Source organism: Xiphophorus hellerii, chromosome 13 (assembly GCF_003331165.1).
Source record: "Xiphophorus hellerii strain 12219 chromosome 13, Xiphophorus_hellerii-4.1, whole genome shotgun sequence".
Taxonomy (NCBI): Eukaryota; Metazoa; Chordata; class Actinopteri; order Cyprinodontiformes; family Poeciliidae; genus Xiphophorus; species Xiphophorus hellerii.
This window is the reverse complement of record NC_045684.1, coordinates 6,120,533-6,139,634: the sequence shown is the minus strand read 5'-3', so window position 1 is coordinate 6,139,634 and position 19,102 is coordinate 6,120,533. Positions and strand designations below refer to the sequence as shown.

Below are 19,102 nucleotides of genomic sequence, written 5' to 3'. Positions count from 1 at the left end.
TGTTGGTGTATAGCAACAACTGACACAAGTTTATTACTAAGAAAAACCTAAGATCATTGAGATCTTCTCCTTTCTCAGAGGTTGAGCAAACATCCCCAATAGGCATAGCTAATTCCAAGTGAAAGCTGGAATTTAGATGGACAGGTTAAATCGAGAGCTTTTCATGTCAACCCAGCTGTTAGTGAAATGAATACTACAAATAGGAGTGATAATATCCCTGACATCACTAACATATTATTTTTGTTCACCTAAGTACTCTTATTTCTTCTGAAGCAGTGTATATCTTATACTGTACAGGTCTTTGTAACAGATAAAATTATTTAGAGTCCTCCAAAAGCCAATATTCTCAATGAAGTGCCAACTTGGCTGTTACTATAGGAAACTGGCCAGTAGTGAATGAAATCAGAATTTGATTTACAATGTATAATCGGTTGCGTCCTCTTGATCTAAATATAGTACAGATTCACTGGTGCAATATTGCAAGGAGCAATCAATTTGGATACTTCTGAAAAACAAGCTGTCCTTTCACAGGGTATAAATATTTATAATATTAAAACACTCCTGGATCCTATGAGAAAAGACAGCATCAGATGAAGCATGATGCCAGACCAAAAATAGAATACTGCTCTGTGCATCTGAACAAATAGAGTAGAGTAAGAAACTATGTAAAGCTGCAGCGTGTAAAACCCACTCATCATCGTCAAGCTTCCTACTACTAGAAACATTAAAGTAAGAAGTACCCGCTGGCTGTGTACAGTAACACCTGCCATGTTTATTTTGGTTACACCCTCCCCACTGACTTGTCTGCTTTGCATGTTGAACCCGTGAGTGTGTGTTTCAGGAGTGGGCAGATGCAAAGGATGAGAGCACTCACAGATAGCAGATGGAAATGCAAAAAATGTGACCCGTTTTTTCACTACATAGACAACATACCCAAAATGCAAAGACATTTTTTTTATTTATTTAAGCATGTAAAGTTGTGCAAATGACTTGGTTGTATCAGTTAAGGCACTGTCAAACAGAAAAACAAATTTCAAACAAAATACTTTTAGAAATGATTATTTATTTTTTATTTTTCACAGATCCAGTGGACATTTAGCTGTAACACCGTGGGAGAGAGGCCTGCCAGAAAAACAACTAAACATCAAGCAACTACGCTGCTGTATCTCAATAACAAGGAGGAAGTCTGCAGCTCAGGCATTTGTTCTGGATTTGATTTGTGTTTCTTGAATAATTAACGACTCTTGGAGTGAAGCGGCAGGCAATTTATCTTGTCCTTCCTCTAAAGGACTGTTGTGGGTTTTAACCAGTTCAGGGGAATTCAAAGAAAGCCAGATGGTTCATGCTGAGTTTTCTCATGTGCCTGGGAAAATTCCTTGAGTACAGAAAATAGACTTGGTATGAACTCCTGACTAACACTTTGTTTTTTGAGAACCTAATGAAACCCACACCCATAAGGAACAAAAGGACCCACAACTCTAAGGTGTACAGAAAGATGAGCTGTCAAAGAGATCTGCAACCAAAGTCAGCTTTAATTTTCAAATAATATAAATATCAGCAAAAGACACCACCAGTGAGTGCTTGAATGACAAAAATATAATGCCTTAATTCTTGCAGCCTTAGAAAACAAACTCTGGCAGAATATAAGTCATCATGGAAAAACCTTTATTCTGGTCATGACAAATCATGAGCCACAGCCTCGGCAATGGCAGTTCTGAAAACCACTTGACAAGAGTCGGTGCCATAATTAGCTGCCTACTTGACTACCATGTGTAAAAATGTAATAAGTGACTCAAAACTTTCCTCTTCACCATCTACGCTGCAAACTTCTCCATCGACTCCCCAGGCTGTCATCTTCAGAAGTTCTTTGATAAGTCAGTAATAAGTGATAAGTAAATTTCAGTTATACAGCAACTTTCACAGATGAAAATTATGAAGTGCTTCACGGGTGAAACAGCCTAAAAAATAGACAAAACACAGTGACACAAAATAAAGCATCAAGTTCATTAATTAAAAGTGTTTCTATACAACAATGTCTTCAGTTGCTTTTTAAAAGAGACAATGGAATGAGTAAAATGAAAGGACAGCAGGAGTGACTTACGCCATCTTGGTGCAGCTGCCTGAAACATGCAATCTCCATGAGTTTTAAATCGAGTGAATGAGAATACAATAAATTCTGACAAGCGGACATCAGTACTCGAATGGGGTTCCAGCAGGTCATTAATATACAGGGGGGCTGTAACCAGATATGGCCCTAAAAGTGAAGATTAAAATCTTAAAATGAATTATAAAACTTACTGTCAAATCCAGGATGAGAAGCTAAGCCTGGAGTGATGTGTGATTTTCTGCCATGGTGGAAAAGGAAGCTGACTCAGAGTACAGGCAATGAACTTTTCAGACGAGTGGCAGCAGAACTACCTTTTGATCAAAATGGGGAAAACAAAGGAACTGGTTCCACAGATCCAGACCCACCACACTGACACCAGTGAACATTCAGGGTACTGACATTGAGATAGTGGACTCTTACTGCTAGCTTGGTATTCAGCTGAACTATCAACGGGACTGAAGCAAAATCACTGATTCTTTACAAGACAGATCAGAGCAGACTGCCTGTTAGGAGGCTGAGCTCTCTTACAACCACTATATACCATTTTGGCCTCCACAGTCACTAAGAGACTAAGACAGCATATCTGCAATGTAGTGGGAAGAAAAATTTACATTGTTTCTGTGCAGCTTATAAATCTGCCATATCAATATGGACATAAATCTATGAGAAATTTTTCCAACACCTCAGTGAATTATTGCTGCAAAAAATTATGTCAGTTCTAAAGTTCAAATCAATCAATCAAGTTTACTTGTACAGCACATTTCAGCAACAAAGCAGTTCAAAGTGCTTTATATCATAAAAACAGACACACAGAGAAAATACAAAGATATAGAACACAGTCAATAATTGTCAAGTGCAATCATTACACAGCAAATTGCAGATATTTTATTTATAATGTTTAAAAAACAACTCTAAACAGGTGGGGTTTTAGACTTGATTTAAAAGGAACTCGATGTTTCGGCTGTTTAACAATTTTCAGAAGTTTGTTCTAGATTTGTGGTGCATATCGGAGATCTGACCTGATGTTGGCGAGATGGACATATTAACATGCCTGGTGAGTGTTTGTTAAAAAATTCTGCTTGATCTAAATGTTTTAAATGAAGAATAACTTTTTCTGATACAGTGGTATTCTTACAGAAATCTCAGAGTTTTGAGACTTACTTTCCGACCGCAAGATATTCTTGATGGCATTTGTTAAAGACCAACAAGGAGCTCAATAGAAAAGTTCAGTACTTTTCTTTCAGAAAATTGCACACTTCGCAAAGGAAGAGGGAATAAAAAAAAGAAGAGGTTGAAGATGAACCGACAGATAAAAAATTCTCTTTAAGAAGTACAACAGTGTTGAGACACTATCTCTGTTTACAGAGTACCCAATTCTTTCTTCGGTCACTGAGACCACATCCACATCAGCACTCAAACAACTCAAGAGATAACCTCAAAGTCTTTAAAATTCAATGCGTTATTAAAGGGACTTTTTTTTTTACTTTTCCGGCAAGTCATCACTATGTGACCGGAAATGGATTCATGTTCCTACAACATAAATACATACACTGCAGCCAGTTAGAACTACTGGAGAGACAGACAAAGCAGAAAACAAGCAATCAGAGAAAGGTCAAGCACTTGAACTCTATCCTTAAGGTTTTGGAGTGCAGTCAGTCTCCTGCCTCATTGTTTTTCAGTAATGTGAGAAGCACAGTCACTGGTTATTATTTCTAGCTCACTGGTGCTCGTTAACAGGCTACCAGTGGGAGACAGAAAAAGCATGAATAAAAAGTGTGGGAGAAGAGCAGTGCAGGACCATTATCATCCATTATAATGAAAGGTGTGCAGGGAGTTCTCAATTCTTATGAATATGCTTTTCAGAAGATACATTTTTCTGCCTAAGGTATTGTACTTGTGCAAGTATGGGAAGAAAGTGAAACAAAATAAGGCACAAAGTTTAGTTTGCCTTTAGAATTTAGGAGATTTTGTGGAAAAAAAGCTCGGACTTGTCTTTTCAGTACATATTTCTATTGAAAAGTGTGCAAGAAATTGAACGATTTAAACCTTCTGATAATCAGAATTTCTGTTGAATATGTAGTTTAAGTTACATAGTTTAGTCATTCTAAATTCCCTGTCTGAACAAAACACTTCACCCTTAGGTTATTAAAGAGTTGAAGATTTGCTTTAGGTTCTAGTGCTGTATATATGTTGTGACAAGTCCACACTTAGATGACCGAGCTGCACAAAATGCAGCAGATCATGAAAAAGAAGGTGTCATCATACAAGCCAACTCTATGTTTTGGGCATTTGTGTCTATTTCTGCTCAATTTAAAATTTCCAGTTTCTTCTTAAGGTGCTTTCACACCAGGATAGTCTGGGGAACTTGCACTACTTCAGTTGGGCAAGTAGTGCCAAAAAAATTCACATCATTATTTGGTTTAACTCAATTTTACACCACACTTTTGAAAGGGAAAGAAACCGCCTGGACAGCAACATGCAGTTCTTACAACTGCAGATGCACTTTGAGACTCTATCACAAAAAGCTGCCCAGAATGAGAAGTAGGCGAGACAGAAAGCTACTGGACATTTTGCAGAGCGGGTTATTGTAATATGGTGCTTCCTCTCTGTAGTTTCTCATCTTTTTGGTTTGCAGCTAGTTTGTTTGCTTCCTCACTTTTTAACTCAACTACATCAAGGTTTACTGGCAAGTGGACTGATATCTGTTTTCAGAGGAACTAGATTTTGTTTATTTGGTATGTGCCAGAGTTCTGCTAAACTATCATACCTGTCCAAATGAAGCAAACTGTTTAGGTAAATAATCAATAGTTCATTAGTCCTAAAGGAGAGCAAACAACTGTGGTGAAACACATAGTCTGAATAGTTTGGTCTGATTTTAACAATTTTGAACTTAAAATATAAAATAATCTATCTTGGCACCTAAGAAACAGGTCAAGTCAAGTTTATCTGTATAAAACATTTCAGCAACATGGCAGTTCAAAGTTAAACCATAAAAACTTAATTATGAAATAGCAACAAACATTACATTTTGTCAAATGACATGATCAAAATAATCAAGCAAATGTACATCAAGTATATTAATATATTTTCAAGTTATGAATCAGAGACCACTCTAAGCTTGATTTAAAGAAACTCAGTGTTTTGGCTGTTTTGCACTTTTCTGGAAGTTTGTTCCAGATTAGCGGAGCATAGAAAGTGAATGCTGCTTGTCTATGTTTGGTTCTGTTTCTGGGAATGAACCAGAAAACTTGAATAGTAGGGTTGGACATCGGTCCTTTAATCCTGGAAATGTTCTTCAGATGATAGAAGGCAGACTGCACATATATACAGTACAGACCAAAAGTTTGGACACACTTTCTCATTGAATTCAACTTTTGGTCTGTACTGTACATCTATAAGACAGCAGACAGCAGAACAAAACAATAAAAATGGGGACACACAACTAAGACCTAGCATGAAAAACTAGGTGCAACATCAACCAGCAGTAAAAATGACAATGTCACCAAGAAGATAAACATATCATCTTGGTTTAACTCAAGGTGATACATATATCATTTTGGTAACAAGATAGATGAATATGTCCAAACTATGACTGGCAGACTTGTGTCCAAGAAGCTACAAAATCTGATTAAATCCCCTTTGTTCACATATGGCACATACAGTATCAGACTTGGAAAAATATATTTTATTTGCCAAAGGATGAGAGTTATTGAAGCGGTCAGACTAAATGATAAATTCGGTATTTCCATCTCCCCAAAAACACTTTACTTTGACATGGGCAATTTCCCGTGTGATAAATCGCAGTCATTTTGTGGATACAGCACCAGCTCTACCAACATCAATGCATTTCCCCCTCCTATTCAGACCTCAAAAGATGAAAAACATAACTGAGTGTAAAAATATCGAACTTGTTTTTTTTTTATGTTCTTGGAATTGAATGTATTTTTTTGCACTGTGCCAGTATTTCTTCAGTTACTAGGATTCCCCTATTGCTTCCATATCCCCATTTGTTGCACCTAGTGGTGAAAACGCAGTTCTCTTTGTATTTTCCACATATTTCCTTCTGAAAGCAAAGCTTACATTCATCGAGGAGCAAAACAAGATTCCTCCAAATTCAATATGAACTAATGTTGTTTGAACTTCACTTCTTATCCTGTTGACAAAACATATTCACTCCCTTCTTCCTCCCTGGTGGTACAGAAGCCTCGTGTTGTTTTTATAAAACAAGACTGTTTAGATCAAGTCAAAGTGACAGACCCACAATTTACCCCAAGACATGATAAAATAACTCCTTTTATCAAGGCAAAAGGAGTGCTGCAGACTGATTTTATTTAACCCCTGGAGGCAGCGTACCTTCTGTAAAAATTGACTAGCAGGTTTTATTGTCACATCCTCCTACTGAGATTCATATTGTTGACAATACCTGTTATGAGAGTAGAAGTACGGACTCTGGAGGCTACAGTTAGCCCGACAGATTCAACAAGACAGGACAAAAAGATGAATAAAAACAACAGATTGCACCGCTGGCCTGCAGTTAGGATGACAGTGCTGCTGCAATCCTCTGGTGGCCAGTGCTCTCTTGGAGTCAGACGGGATGGCTTTTCACTCATGTTTCTAAGAGTGTATCACCACAAGTTTATGTTTCTACAGATATATTGAATTTTTTCTAACTTTTCTGTCACAAAATTTTATTTACGTGGAGAAATGTGACACTGGAGTAGTTATTCTCCTTTAGGGAGTAAGCAAAGAGGTTCCCCCTTTATTCAAAATAAATTCTTATTCTGAATTTTATCTAGCTATGTGTAAGCCCTGCCACCCAGCCCTGTGACTTTGAGTAAAATAATTTCTTATTCTCAACAATGATTAATGTCTGTGAGGGCTTTGGAATGATTACTTCCAGTAACCAACTTATCTTAATCTGTTCATTTTTTCACTTACTATCAAATTCCTGTAGAGCTTACTATCGTGGTCTTATTTTTGATTCAGCATGTAATATACATAGTAGAAAAAATACCAGATCTCTACCCACCAGTGCTGCTTTGGTTGTATTTACCCACAATGCACTGCATGTTAATCCCCTTCCTGCTTTTGAGGTGGTTGCCCCATCTGCTTGGCATTCACATATACATTCAAATTGCAACTTTAATGACCTAGACTTTGATTACACATTCATATCTCCCTAAACAAACTGAACTTTCAGTCAGTCTGACTTAACTTAAGCTAATTTTCAAGATGTTCTGGGTTCCCAAAGCTGGTCAACACACATCCTAAAGGACTTAGCCGGTAATTGTGCGAAAATCTATTATTGAACATTATTAAAAACAATGTATGCCTTTACTTCCGCTTCAAAATCGATGTGCTACCTTGTGTTTCTGTGTCACATGAAATAGTGCTGAAATACATTTAAGTTTTGTAGTTGAGTTGTGTGAACTCTTTTGCAGGTCACTGTGGATATCCTGTCAATAGGTTTATCTTCGTATATGGTGAATGCACTGTCTAAATCAACAGCTCAGTGACAACTGCAACTGTGATAATGGAGACTCCTGTTTCTCTGAACGCTAATTGGCACAGACACCTATTGATCTGTTAGCTGGTGCAGCAGCACGGTCGGAGACCTGCAACATAAACACACAGTTCCACTAATTATAGGACCCGTCTCTGATTTAATCTGGGTCATTTCTCTACATGACAATGAAATTGTGCATCAGTGATTAATTAGTAGATGGTATGTTGCTGTTTGTAGTGTGTGCCGGTCAATGTCTTTTAGTGGTTTGTTGCCACAAATTAGCTATAACATGCGGATTTGATGAAAACCCACAGGCTATTAAAAAATGTCAGAGTGGAGGAAATCACTCAGTATGCTCTTTGTATGGCATGGATGGTATTTTCAGATGTAGTGTTTCGAGATACCTAAATATTAGGAATTTGTGAACTGTCATTTGCAGTCAATTTCGGAGTTTCTCAAAAAAGTCGGCTTTAACCATCGTACTCAACTAACATGTATATTCATCAAAGGTTTATGTAAAGATGAAATTTCTAAAGATCAAAATACTAGATATGTTCTGTTTAACATATATAGTATTGTCCAATACTAGATATGTTAAAAATGTTGTTTTTCAATATCTTGCTGAAGTCTGTTTATTATACTGAATCAAAGACAAAGACTATACATGGCCTAATTTAATGGTCAACACCAGTGTTGGAGACAAGGCCAATTCTTCTGAGACCAAGGCCGAGACCAAATTTTAGAATTAAAAATATATTTTAGTACACTGTTTGTTGTACAGCACAAAATGCAAAAAGTAACTGAAACACAACTACTGAAATACTGATTGCTAAGATTATGGGCAAGTAATTTTTCCCTAAAAGTAAGATAACTTTACTTCATTTGAACTTATTGTGTTGAAAGTCAGGCTGGTAGTTTGAAAACTATAAATGCAGAAGACTTCACAGCAGCTGTAAAAAAGGAAAATAGTTTAACCCAATTTTATACTACCAAGAATAAAATATAAGGGTGATTTTAAACCAAATGATTATCTATTCACCTCTGTTCTGTCAGTTTTTATATGTCGGTAAGAATCAAAATATCAATTCCTAAATGTTATAAAAAACATTACAAATTTGATAATCACTTTTTTGCCAGTGTTATTTTGGATATTTGTTTATGAATTCCTCTAAAAGGGAAAGTGGAATGCTAAAAGCCCAGTTTAGAAAATTGTTTTTTAGTGAAGTTATCTGCTATGTGCTGACAACAGTAGTCCGTCTTTTCTGTTGCAGTTCAATGAATCCTTTTGTGCTTGAGTGATTCATAGATTAGTGCCAAGAATCTTAACAAACAAAACATCCTCTCCCAATAGCCAACTACCGGACTGAAAAGTACTAAGGTCTCCACAAATACCCTCTAAAACTCTGTCAGACACTAAAGGGAACAATTGATCTAGACCATTTTAAACAATTACAGAAAGAGATTACAGAAAAGTCTGGATTCTTATCAGCAAAACAATATAATGGCAGACTCAAGATTTATGCATGATACTGCACGTGAAAATATAAAAGCACCTAAAAGATATATAAAATCTGAAAATAATAAACACGTGCCTACTCTCTTAGAACAGATGTGTTAAAAACAACGCATGATGTGTTAAATTTTAACACGTGCCGCATCAGCTCAAGGACAACACATGACGTGTTATTTGTAACACAATTTTTGTGTCTGTCATTTTAACACAAGTATTGTGTCACTTAAATCAACACAAAATATGTGTCAAGATGTGTTATTTTGAAACACAAATGTGTAGAATGTACTTTTTATAGATTAGAGCTTATAAAAATTGACTTTTCAAATTGTGGATATTAGAGTTTTTTTTATTACAATCATGCAAATAGCAAAGTTGACACAGCTACAATTTATAGTTCAAATATTAAAAAATTAAAATAGAAATTGAAATCACCAAGCTAACAAAATAGCACTTTTAAATACAATAACATGTGCAAAAGAGAACATGGATGAAAATAATGACAAACATCATGAAAAAGAAATGAAAATAAATTCCTGTCCCTTTCAACATTCGTGAGATTTTCAATCCCACTCAAATTTAAACTTCCATTTTCAATACCGAACAATCATGGATCAAAATACAATATTTTGTATCTTGGTGCCACATACAGCTTTCTGTTACCAAAACTCGTCATAACATCTAAAGGATGGAAATCACAAATATCTGCAAGCGTGATCAATTCATAATCACTAGTTTTTTGTACTACATATGCATAAAAATGATCATCAAAGTATATTACATTTAGTATTTGAACAAAGATAAAAATGGAGTCATTATGTGCCAGAAAATGAACAACTTCACCAAATACAGGTTCTTTTCGGTAATCTGCTCTCAATGACAAAATGGAGCCAGTTATGTAGATTTGACTATACACATTAAGACTGTGAGACAGATATATTTTCGTAGCTAAAGACATGTCAGTTTTTAGAGCTAACATTAACTGATTTAACAAGAGCTCAGATTTGTCCAGTGACCCCAGAATGACAAGATAGGCATTGGTCACACTGACTTTCTTAGAGATGAGAGAGCAACGTTTATAGTGATACATTTGTTGTACCTGGTGTTTGAAAGCCAATGTCTTTGAAACGTTTTTAAAGTTGCACATAACATGTGCAAGTCTTTTGAATGGATTATGCTTTGCTTCAAATCGCATGCACCAAAGTTTAGACAGAGGTCCAAAACGAGCCATTATCCTTGGATACTGGAATGTGTCTGCGACTAAAACTTGGTTTATTTGACCATTTTTTCTTGCTGTATCAGATCTGTGACCTAAAAATATTTCCTTTGGTTTGACAAGTGAAAACTTCGCAAAACATTTTTTTATTTTATATTGTGTGTCAAGATCATCAAATATGTGCTTGGCATCTTCAAACTCTTTCATCAAAGTATCACTGTCACCAGGTACTTGCAAACTATTCAACAAAGTTGTAGTTGATTGCTGCAACCTGTCTACAGTTCTAGTAATTAGCTCCTTTGCACAGTTCACATTTTTCATGACATCAGAAAAAGTTACATTTGAAGATGAATACATCTGGGAAACAAAAGATGCTGCACAATTACTGAGCTCAATGTAATTTTCTGATTGTGGAGCTGCAACCATAATATTGGGTGTATCCAAATTATCAGTATGAGTTTGTTCTCCACTGTTTGAACCCTCGCTTGGGAACAAGGATTGCACAACAGGCATATCTTTTGTACCCATCTTAAAATGTACTCTGTGTAGATGCCTAGTAAATGAATTCAAGTTATAATATGTTCTTGGACAATTTTCCTGAGCACATCTAATTTTTATATTCTGTCCATCTGATAAGCAGTGTATTTCACAGAGGTGCCATAGGAGATTTTTCACCTCTTTGAAACCAGTTTGTCTACATTTTGGACAACAATACATTTCATTTACAAGCTTTAAGTTGTGCAATCAATTCAATCACCCTTGTTTTTCTTTGTGTGGAGAATGGAAGATCATAGATGTACTCAAAAAATGTAAAGACAGGTCCGAGTTGGGATGGATAACACAAGTTAAACACCCAGTACAGCTTAAAAAGCTTGTCCACAGCACATGTGAGTCCATCGTCCAGGGGGATGGTGACTTTGTCATTTTTTGCAACGATGACATACTGCTTTGACGACCGCAGATTACTGATGCAGATGAGCTGGGGCTGATGGTTTGTTGATGAAGTAGCAGAATCATTGCAGAGGGATGCTATTCTTGTTCCAGTCTTAGAAACAAAAATTAAGAAATAAAACAAAACACATTTGTTGGTGAAATAATCAGGAATTCAATGTAATTTCTGTTTAAAATAATATTTGTCAAAGGATAAACACCTACCGGCACAAAATCTAGAAGGTGTGTTATTGTATCCTTGACGCTACATTGTCTTCCACTAACAGGGGGCAGAAGGTGTGTTAGTACCACGAGTGTTCTGTAACAAGCCTCCTCTGAAAGTGAACAAAAACCAAAACATTAAAAACATCTTCTTATTACTGTGATACACAGTAAATGTACATCAACCATAAATACCTTCAGTCATGTTTTCAAATCCTCTCAAAAGAGTGCTGAGTCCAGGTTCCATGGCAGCCACAACTCTAAGTTTTGGCATGATGTTGGTCTCCCATCTACGAAGGAAAAGGTCTGTCTTTTCACCTGTCAACCTTCCAAACTCTGAGTCCAGCTAAAACGAGGCAAAAAAAAAAAAAAACACCCACATTTTTTTTTTTTAGAAATTTCCAAGTATAACATAGTTGGTTGAGTCAAATAGCAGGTAGGAAAAGGAACAAACCTACCAGACTCGGCATGTCCATAAATCGTGGATATTCACGCAATATTTCTGCAAGTGTGGGCGATTCCCTTGTAATCCATGCTCTGCGCTGTGTGAATGTTTTTTCCATCCCAGACTTTATTACTGAAAGGTTTTCCGAAGAGGGCCGCAATCTCTTGATCAAGGTTACCCATTCATTCATGGTATTATCATTTTCGGTCTCGGTTGCACTGGATGTTTGTGCATCCTCCGGGTAACTGGTTACTTTTCGCTTTCTGTAGCGTCTTTCATGTTGTTGTAGATTCCGCCGAAGGTTACGCAATTTTATCTCAATGAATCCACTGTGGGATGCTGGATCATAGAAATGCTCCTGATAAAGAAAAAAAAAATCTATATATTTTTTCAAATTCTGAAGAAATATACCAAAAAAAAAAGCAACTGAACCCGTTACTTTGGATCCCTATTGAAAAATAATATATTATTTCACTTTTTTACTTACAAATCCCTCCCCTTCTCCAGCCCACCTGGATACTCAGAGATGGGAAGATGGTAATGATGCTCTTCGCTAAGGCTAACTTGTCTCCACTAAGAGGATAACTGGAAATAAAACAACTTATTCTCAATCATTTGCTCAAGTTACTCACACAAAGATCACATTTCAAATATCACATTTAGATGCATCAGTTCAGAGGCTGTTAAAGTGTAAAAATCCACATTTATAGAAAAAAATGGCAAAGTGTCAACAAAAAATACTACTTACTAACCACACCTCTGAACTAGGTCTCCCACGCACATTTTCACTATACATTTTCTTGACTTCCCTGACAGGAAGCCTGTGTTTTCATACTCCTCAAAGATTTGTGGTGCTTTTTTCATTAGGAGCGATTTTAGAGGCTCACTGTCTTCTCCTGTATGGGTCTGACCGTCTTCTCCTGAATTAGCATGGGGCTGTAGAGAGTAACAGTTATGTTTAATATCATCAAAATAACCTTAGAGAACCTAATAACGGAATAGAAATTTGGTTTGTGTTTAAATTAGCAAACTTTTCAACCACAACCAATTTCTCACAATTTATTTGTGAAATCACAAATAAATGGCAATGAAACTGAGTCACTCACAATAAATGAGGTATTTTTTAAAAAGTGTTTTTATTATATCAACATAAGAACATTAAGGTAATATTAATTTGTCCAATACAAATAGTACCTGGTTTGGAATTTGCTCCTCACGAGACACTTCTACCAGGGGCCCTCCAGTTGATAGAAACACGTAGAATCTGTCCAAGTCCTTAATTTCAACATTAATGTCAACATCAATGTACTCCAAGAAGTCAGAATTAAATTTCTGTAGCCTGTCCAGCAAAAATCCAGAATGGTTGGCAAGAATCTCCTCAACAAGATTGCTGGCAGTTGAAACACTGAAAATGTTTTTCGAAGTCTCTTTTTCATTTTTGAATGTTGTTACAAGAACTCTCGCCATTTCTTGATTGTCAAATGAGAGCTGAAAAGATAAATACACCAAAAAATACAATTAGAATATTTAAATTGAGACCATATGCAAAAACAAGCTTTTCCTGAACTCTACTGTGACTTTTCAGTAGTTGATTTTATGTATACCAATGAGTTTTAGCATAAAAGATTAAATCTCACAGCCTGTTAGCTTGAATGTTTTAAGTACTAGCATAAAGAGCTGCATTTTTGTGTACAGTGCCCACTAATCCAATGTTTTAGTTTTTAGCCAACAGGTCATGTTTAATGAATGTACTAAATCTGGTAGCATTGCGGTTGAAATTAATGTAAAAATTTCAGCACGGCTGCATCAGTACACACGTGCATCATGCTAAACACTTTTTATGGAACGTTACCATGGAAGTTATGATTAGTTAGCAAGTAACGTTCCAATTACTTCTACGTTGTTGTTTTTTTGTTTGTTTTTTTCGCCACCGGAGTTTTACCGCAGTTCAATTTAAGGACGTCCGCGAACAGCCCATCTTAATATTTCAATTAATTTAGAAGTACGCCGTTAAATACAACCACATACATTTTACTTGATCAAAACTCCGGTATGACACTCAACGTCAGTTCCACTCGAAAGTGCTAACATGGCTAACATCTTACAAATACTTCTATGTCTGTTTTGTTTTTTGTTTTTTTCGTCAGCTGAGCTTTAAGGTAGTTCGCTAACAGCCCATCTTAATTTTTGAGTTAAAACAACAGTAAATATTACCGTGTCAGACCGACTTTCCGACATCTCTGGAGGACTGGCGCTTCCACTCGAATATCAACTTCCGTTAAGAGCTCCAACCGTTAGTGTCTCCTTCACTGCCAAAGTGAATTTACAGAACCGTTAACTTACACGTTTACTTACAGAAAAGTTAACAGCTTTATTGTAAACTGTTAACTTCCAGTTTACAGGAAAACAGGCATTTTAGATTACAAAGGCTTCCAATTTTAATTTAAAGCTAAATTATTTTACAATATTACACTTATGTACAGATGTTTTCCCGAAAATGAATTAAAGGTGTTATTTAAAAAAAATACGTTTTGTCTATATTTTATATCTATATTTTTTGTCTACATTGCATCTAAAAATTCTCACTGCAATATTCATCATGTATTGTACATTTATTCCAAAGCTTCAACAAGCTCCCTTTAACATTTAATTTTAAAATTTTACCCTCTTCAATAAACTTTGGACAAAAAAAACAACAAAAAAAGACAACTGTAACAAATGATAAAATAGTGACTCCATCTCACGTGCCACAGTGAGATAATTAACGTTACAACTTTGCAGACCCTGTAGAAGCACAAAAAAATAACGTTTTTTCCAACCACTGAGTCCTCAAATTCTAGACTATATTTATGTGTTTAAACAGATTTAAAACTTACCGAAGTTGCATTTCATAAGATCTCCATATTTGCCTCCTGCATGTGTTTGCTTACTCCGTGCGGGGAATAAAAATCCAAACTTGATCCTTCATCTGGTGGCCACTTGTGCTGATTTGAGGTTGTTCTTTGATGTTTGATTTGATCAACTTTCTTTGCTCAAATATATTTTCTAATTAATATATGTAATAATTGTTATTTATTGTAAATGTTAAAAAATTAAAAATGAATAAAAATTAATAAATAATAAAATAATAAAAAATTAAAAAATAATAACCATGTATTAAAATTATGTAAGAATAGTAGTAATTTAATGAAAAGTGATAATCAATCATTGTGTTGATTTACTCCCCCAAAAAATACCTCTGCATCATTTTAAAAATTATTAAATCTCATCACAACCCTAAATTAACAACCACAGTTTAAAAATAAATTAAAAGGAAATAAATTAATTAAAAGGAAAATTTATTGAGATGAATTACCATTTGAATGGCAGATTAATCAGATTCATGGTTGTGTACCTGACAAACACAAACTAACACAATTATGTGTTGAAATATTCAAATAAATATTCAACACATACTGCGTGTCATATTATATTCATTTTAACACACAATGTGTAAAATTAACTCAAAATATGCTTTTAATTTAATAACACATTTTTTGTGTTATTTTTTAACACATCTGTTTTTAGAGTGTACTGCTACTTTTGTTAACAAAACCATTACCTAGCAACCAAGACGATCTTGTGAATATAAGTATGTCTCCTTGTTACTGCTTGATGTTTGGTTACCTGCCATAACATCAGCTAAATCTGGCTTCCAGCATAAACCACAACAGGAGACCTTCAATTACTGAAACACTTTGACACAGCCTTTTTTGATTTTCCACCCACTGAGTAATTAACCTTGAAATTTTGCTCAAAGCTCAGAGTATTGGAGTGCGACCAAAGTAAATTTTTCTACACCTGATGAGAGAAATGCATTGGAAACAAAGGAGCAATACGTAAATTCTGACAAAATATTTTTTAGATTTGAGAGTGAAAAACTCAAAGATCTTGTATTATTAATGTACAGCTAAATGTAATCTGCTATGTTTGTATCTGTTCTGAGATCAGATTCCTCTAACTGCCCACTGAAATAAACACCACATAATATCCTGCATATGTGAGGCTCTTACTCTTATTTTAAGTCTAGTCACAGTTGTTCTTGCATAAGAATATAAATATGGTCTTCTGAAAGTAAAATTTCAGATAAATACAAAGACAAGAATAGAGACAGTGAACTGAGGTACATTAAACTCTATTAGATTACACAATTATGACAAAGTCTAAACAGATGTAATGCTGTGAAAAAATATTTGTTCCTTTGCAGATTTATTTAACTTTAGAATTTTTGTGGCATTTAACCTTCTTCAAACTAAAAAATGTTTTAACATTCTCATCTGTTCTTGAGATTGTTCAGATCAGAGCGACATTCTGTTTAACCAATTACTTGATTATACTGCTAGTGATCATGTCTAGGTGTTATCCAAAAAAAAAAATGTGATTATTCATATATGGTGCTTGATTAAACAAGGCCACATTTTCACCAGGGCTACGTTGATTTGTCCAACTTCTCTGTAATATTATCTGTGAATGTTAGCCTTTGGTTTCCACTTCATTTTCTGAAGCTCATCTGAAGATGGATAAAATTCCAAGAAAGAGAGCCATACCACACACATAATGTGTCAGCTGAAGCAGAGTGAGTGTTTACCACTCAGCTTGTATTAAAGGAAGAGTGAAAGGTGAGCCGTGACAAACCGAGTGACCCGATTGCCATGGCAGCATGTATGTAAGTGCCCGACAGTCTTTGTAAAGCTCTTCCAGTTAAAAGCAAAAGAGATTTGAACATGAGGTTACAAGGTTGGGATTAGAACAGGTGAAAGATCTTATCAGAGAGCAGGAGTGCTGAACATTTAAGTTCAATATTAAGGCTCTGCTTTTATGAAAGTTAATCTTCTACCATTGGATGATGTGAGGATGAGAAATAAAAGGTCATGGCCCCAGAGATCCTGGAACGGTGAAAGGAAGACACCATATTTGGTTCTGCTGGAGTTTATTTCTTCTTGCAAATGATCCAACAAGGACTGAAAACAAAATGTGAAGGGAGCAAGAAAAAGAAGCATTAATCTAGCGAGTGAAGAAACCAAAGGGAGGCCATGAGGGATTTTTAAATACAGAAACAAAGCCGTGTTTGTGTGAGAGGAATCAAAATGGGAGGGATACACCAGTGGCAAAATAGAACAACTATAATGAGTAGAAGAGGGTTGACTACTCAGAGGTGATCCAGAGGACATGCATATTTTTATCAGCAAAATCCATTTAAAAAGATGAGAGAAAAGCAAGATGGCAGCTATCAAACATTTTGGTAATCAAATAATCCTAATGAATAGTCCCTCAATGAATTGAGTAATCTGACATAGATATGCTCTGCCAGGCAATCTGAAATCTGTTTTCCCCCAATTTAGATCTACAATAACTGCAGAGTGTCCCTTTTCCCCGATCAGTACATTCCGCCATTTCCCACCATTCAGCCAATTCTGTGCTTTTTTAATAGAAAGTCGACCTGGAATTGAAACTAACGTAAATGTCTAAAAATGATGACTTGAGACTGAATCCAGAATTTGAATCTGGCTATGTGATCGCTTTATATCAGATTCCATCCATCCATTTTCTAACACCCTTGTCCCTAGTGGGGTTGGGAGGGGTGCTGGTGTCTATCTTCAGCGAATGTTTCGGGCGAGAGGCGGGGTACACCCTGGACAGATCGACAGTCTGTTGCAGGGCAACACAGAGACAGGCAACCATACACACACACACTCACACCTAGGGAGAATTTAGAGAGACCAATTAATCTGACAGTCATGTTTTTGGACTGTGGGAGGAAGCCGGAGAACCCGGAGAGAACCCACGCATAGGGAGAACATGCAAAAAGACCCTGGGCCGGGAATCGAACCCAGGACCATCTTGCTGCAAGGCAACAGTGCTACCTACTGCGCCACTGTGCAGCCCTTATGTCAGATTGATTTGATATTTTTTTCTGTATATTCTCATGCAGCAGTGTTACAGGAGACATTTAACCCTTACCTGCAAACATTTTGAATAATCTCTAAACCCTTTTATTCACAGAAGGTTCTCAGTTGTTCTGGCATTTACCTGTACTTTCATGTCCTGGAAACCACCACATGCCTACACATCAAAAGATGAACAGTCAGCTAAGCTGACGACAGACATGGATAAAAACACCCAGATGCGTTCCCTTTTGTCCTAGGTGATTTTACCAGTGCAAACCTCTCAAAAGAATTACCAAAAGAGATGCCATCAAAGCATTGCACCACTGACACAAACACACAGGACCAGTATTTCACGGTACCCCCAGAAGAATGCTTTTTAACAGGTATAGTCAGTGCCCATTGTTAATTAAACCCTTAGAGGCATGCAATAATGCAGATTGCAGATTTAAGCAACAAGATATAAATTGCCCATTTTTAATACCACATCTTTCCTCATGTTTTGCTGGATCATAAAACAATGCAACCTCCAGACAGTGTTTAACCACCTGCATCTGAAATCTCCTATTAACTGCTAGTACACCTTACTATTCAATCCCACCTTTTAATTTGACATAAAAACAATAAATCTTTTCCAAACTATAAACCCTAATTTCTTCCTTCAAACAGAAAGTAAGAATTTCTATGCATACATCTCAATAAAGAGTGATCAGTAAAGTTATGACCTTTTATGTAAAATTGTGATTGAATAATTAGCAGTGAGGAGAGTTTTGTTCAAAAGTTCCGCTTGCATAAAGACATTATTGAAACCAAACATTTGTTGCTGTACTCACCCATCCGGACGGCAGATAGGGTGTTGGCCTGGCTGAAGAAGAGAGGTGCCATAGTCAGCAGCAGGACGACAACATAAATCGACAGCAGCAGTGCTGGCAGAGCCGGCATCTTCCACTGCTCCTCATGGAGAATGGTCTGCTGGCTGCCTGTACCGCCACCTTCAAGACAAATGGAAGCGCCATTACTACTGATTACTCATATATATCATATATGCTAGCACTGTGGCATGTCACGTATTATTTAAGCAATGATGTCACCCACTTTATTTAACAGAGTTGGTTATTAACAAGGATGTTTGCTGCTAGGAATCCGGTCAAAAACTTCACACAAGCCTGACTCACAAAAATAAGTTATATGTCAGATAATGGTGATAAAATGGAAAAAAGGTGTAAAAAATTGTCAAAATGG

At 36.2% G+C, this 19,102-nt stretch overlaps 1 protein-coding gene and 1 long non-coding RNA gene across 4 annotated transcripts in view; both read right to left on the bottom strand.

Moving 5' to 3' along the window:
* Nucleotides 1-19,102, bottom strand: part of LOC116731683 (glutamate receptor ionotropic, kainate 5-like) — a 207,830-nt gene that overhangs the window by 72,651 nt on the left and 116,077 nt on the right. Inside the window, exon 3 of one of the 2 annotated variants that reach the window (XM_032581498.1) lies at nt 18,694-18,852. In XM_032581498.1, coding sequence (XP_032437389.1) covers nt 18,694-18,802 — 109 coding nt within the window. In that variant the 5' untranslated portion in view covers nt 18,803-18,852. Of the gene's footprint in view, nt 1-18,693; nt 18,853-19,102 lie in introns of those variants that run through there. The other variant, XM_032581499.1, reaches the window with a different exon arrangement.
* Nucleotides 11,003-15,033, bottom strand: LOC116731684 (uncharacterized). 2 transcript variants are annotated; one of them, XR_004341606.1, is made up of 5 exons: nt 12,424-12,444; nt 11,950-12,294; nt 11,687-11,837; nt 11,495-11,549; nt 11,003-11,384 (listed from the first exon to the last, which is right to left on the bottom strand). It is a non-coding gene; the product is annotated as an uncharacterized LOC116731684 (long non-coding RNA). The 2 variants fall into 2 exon arrangements; XR_004341605.1 differs by lacking the exons at nt 11,687-11,837; nt 11,950-12,294; nt 12,424-12,444 and adding an exon at nt 14,151-15,033 and having other exon boundaries at nt 11,495-11,604.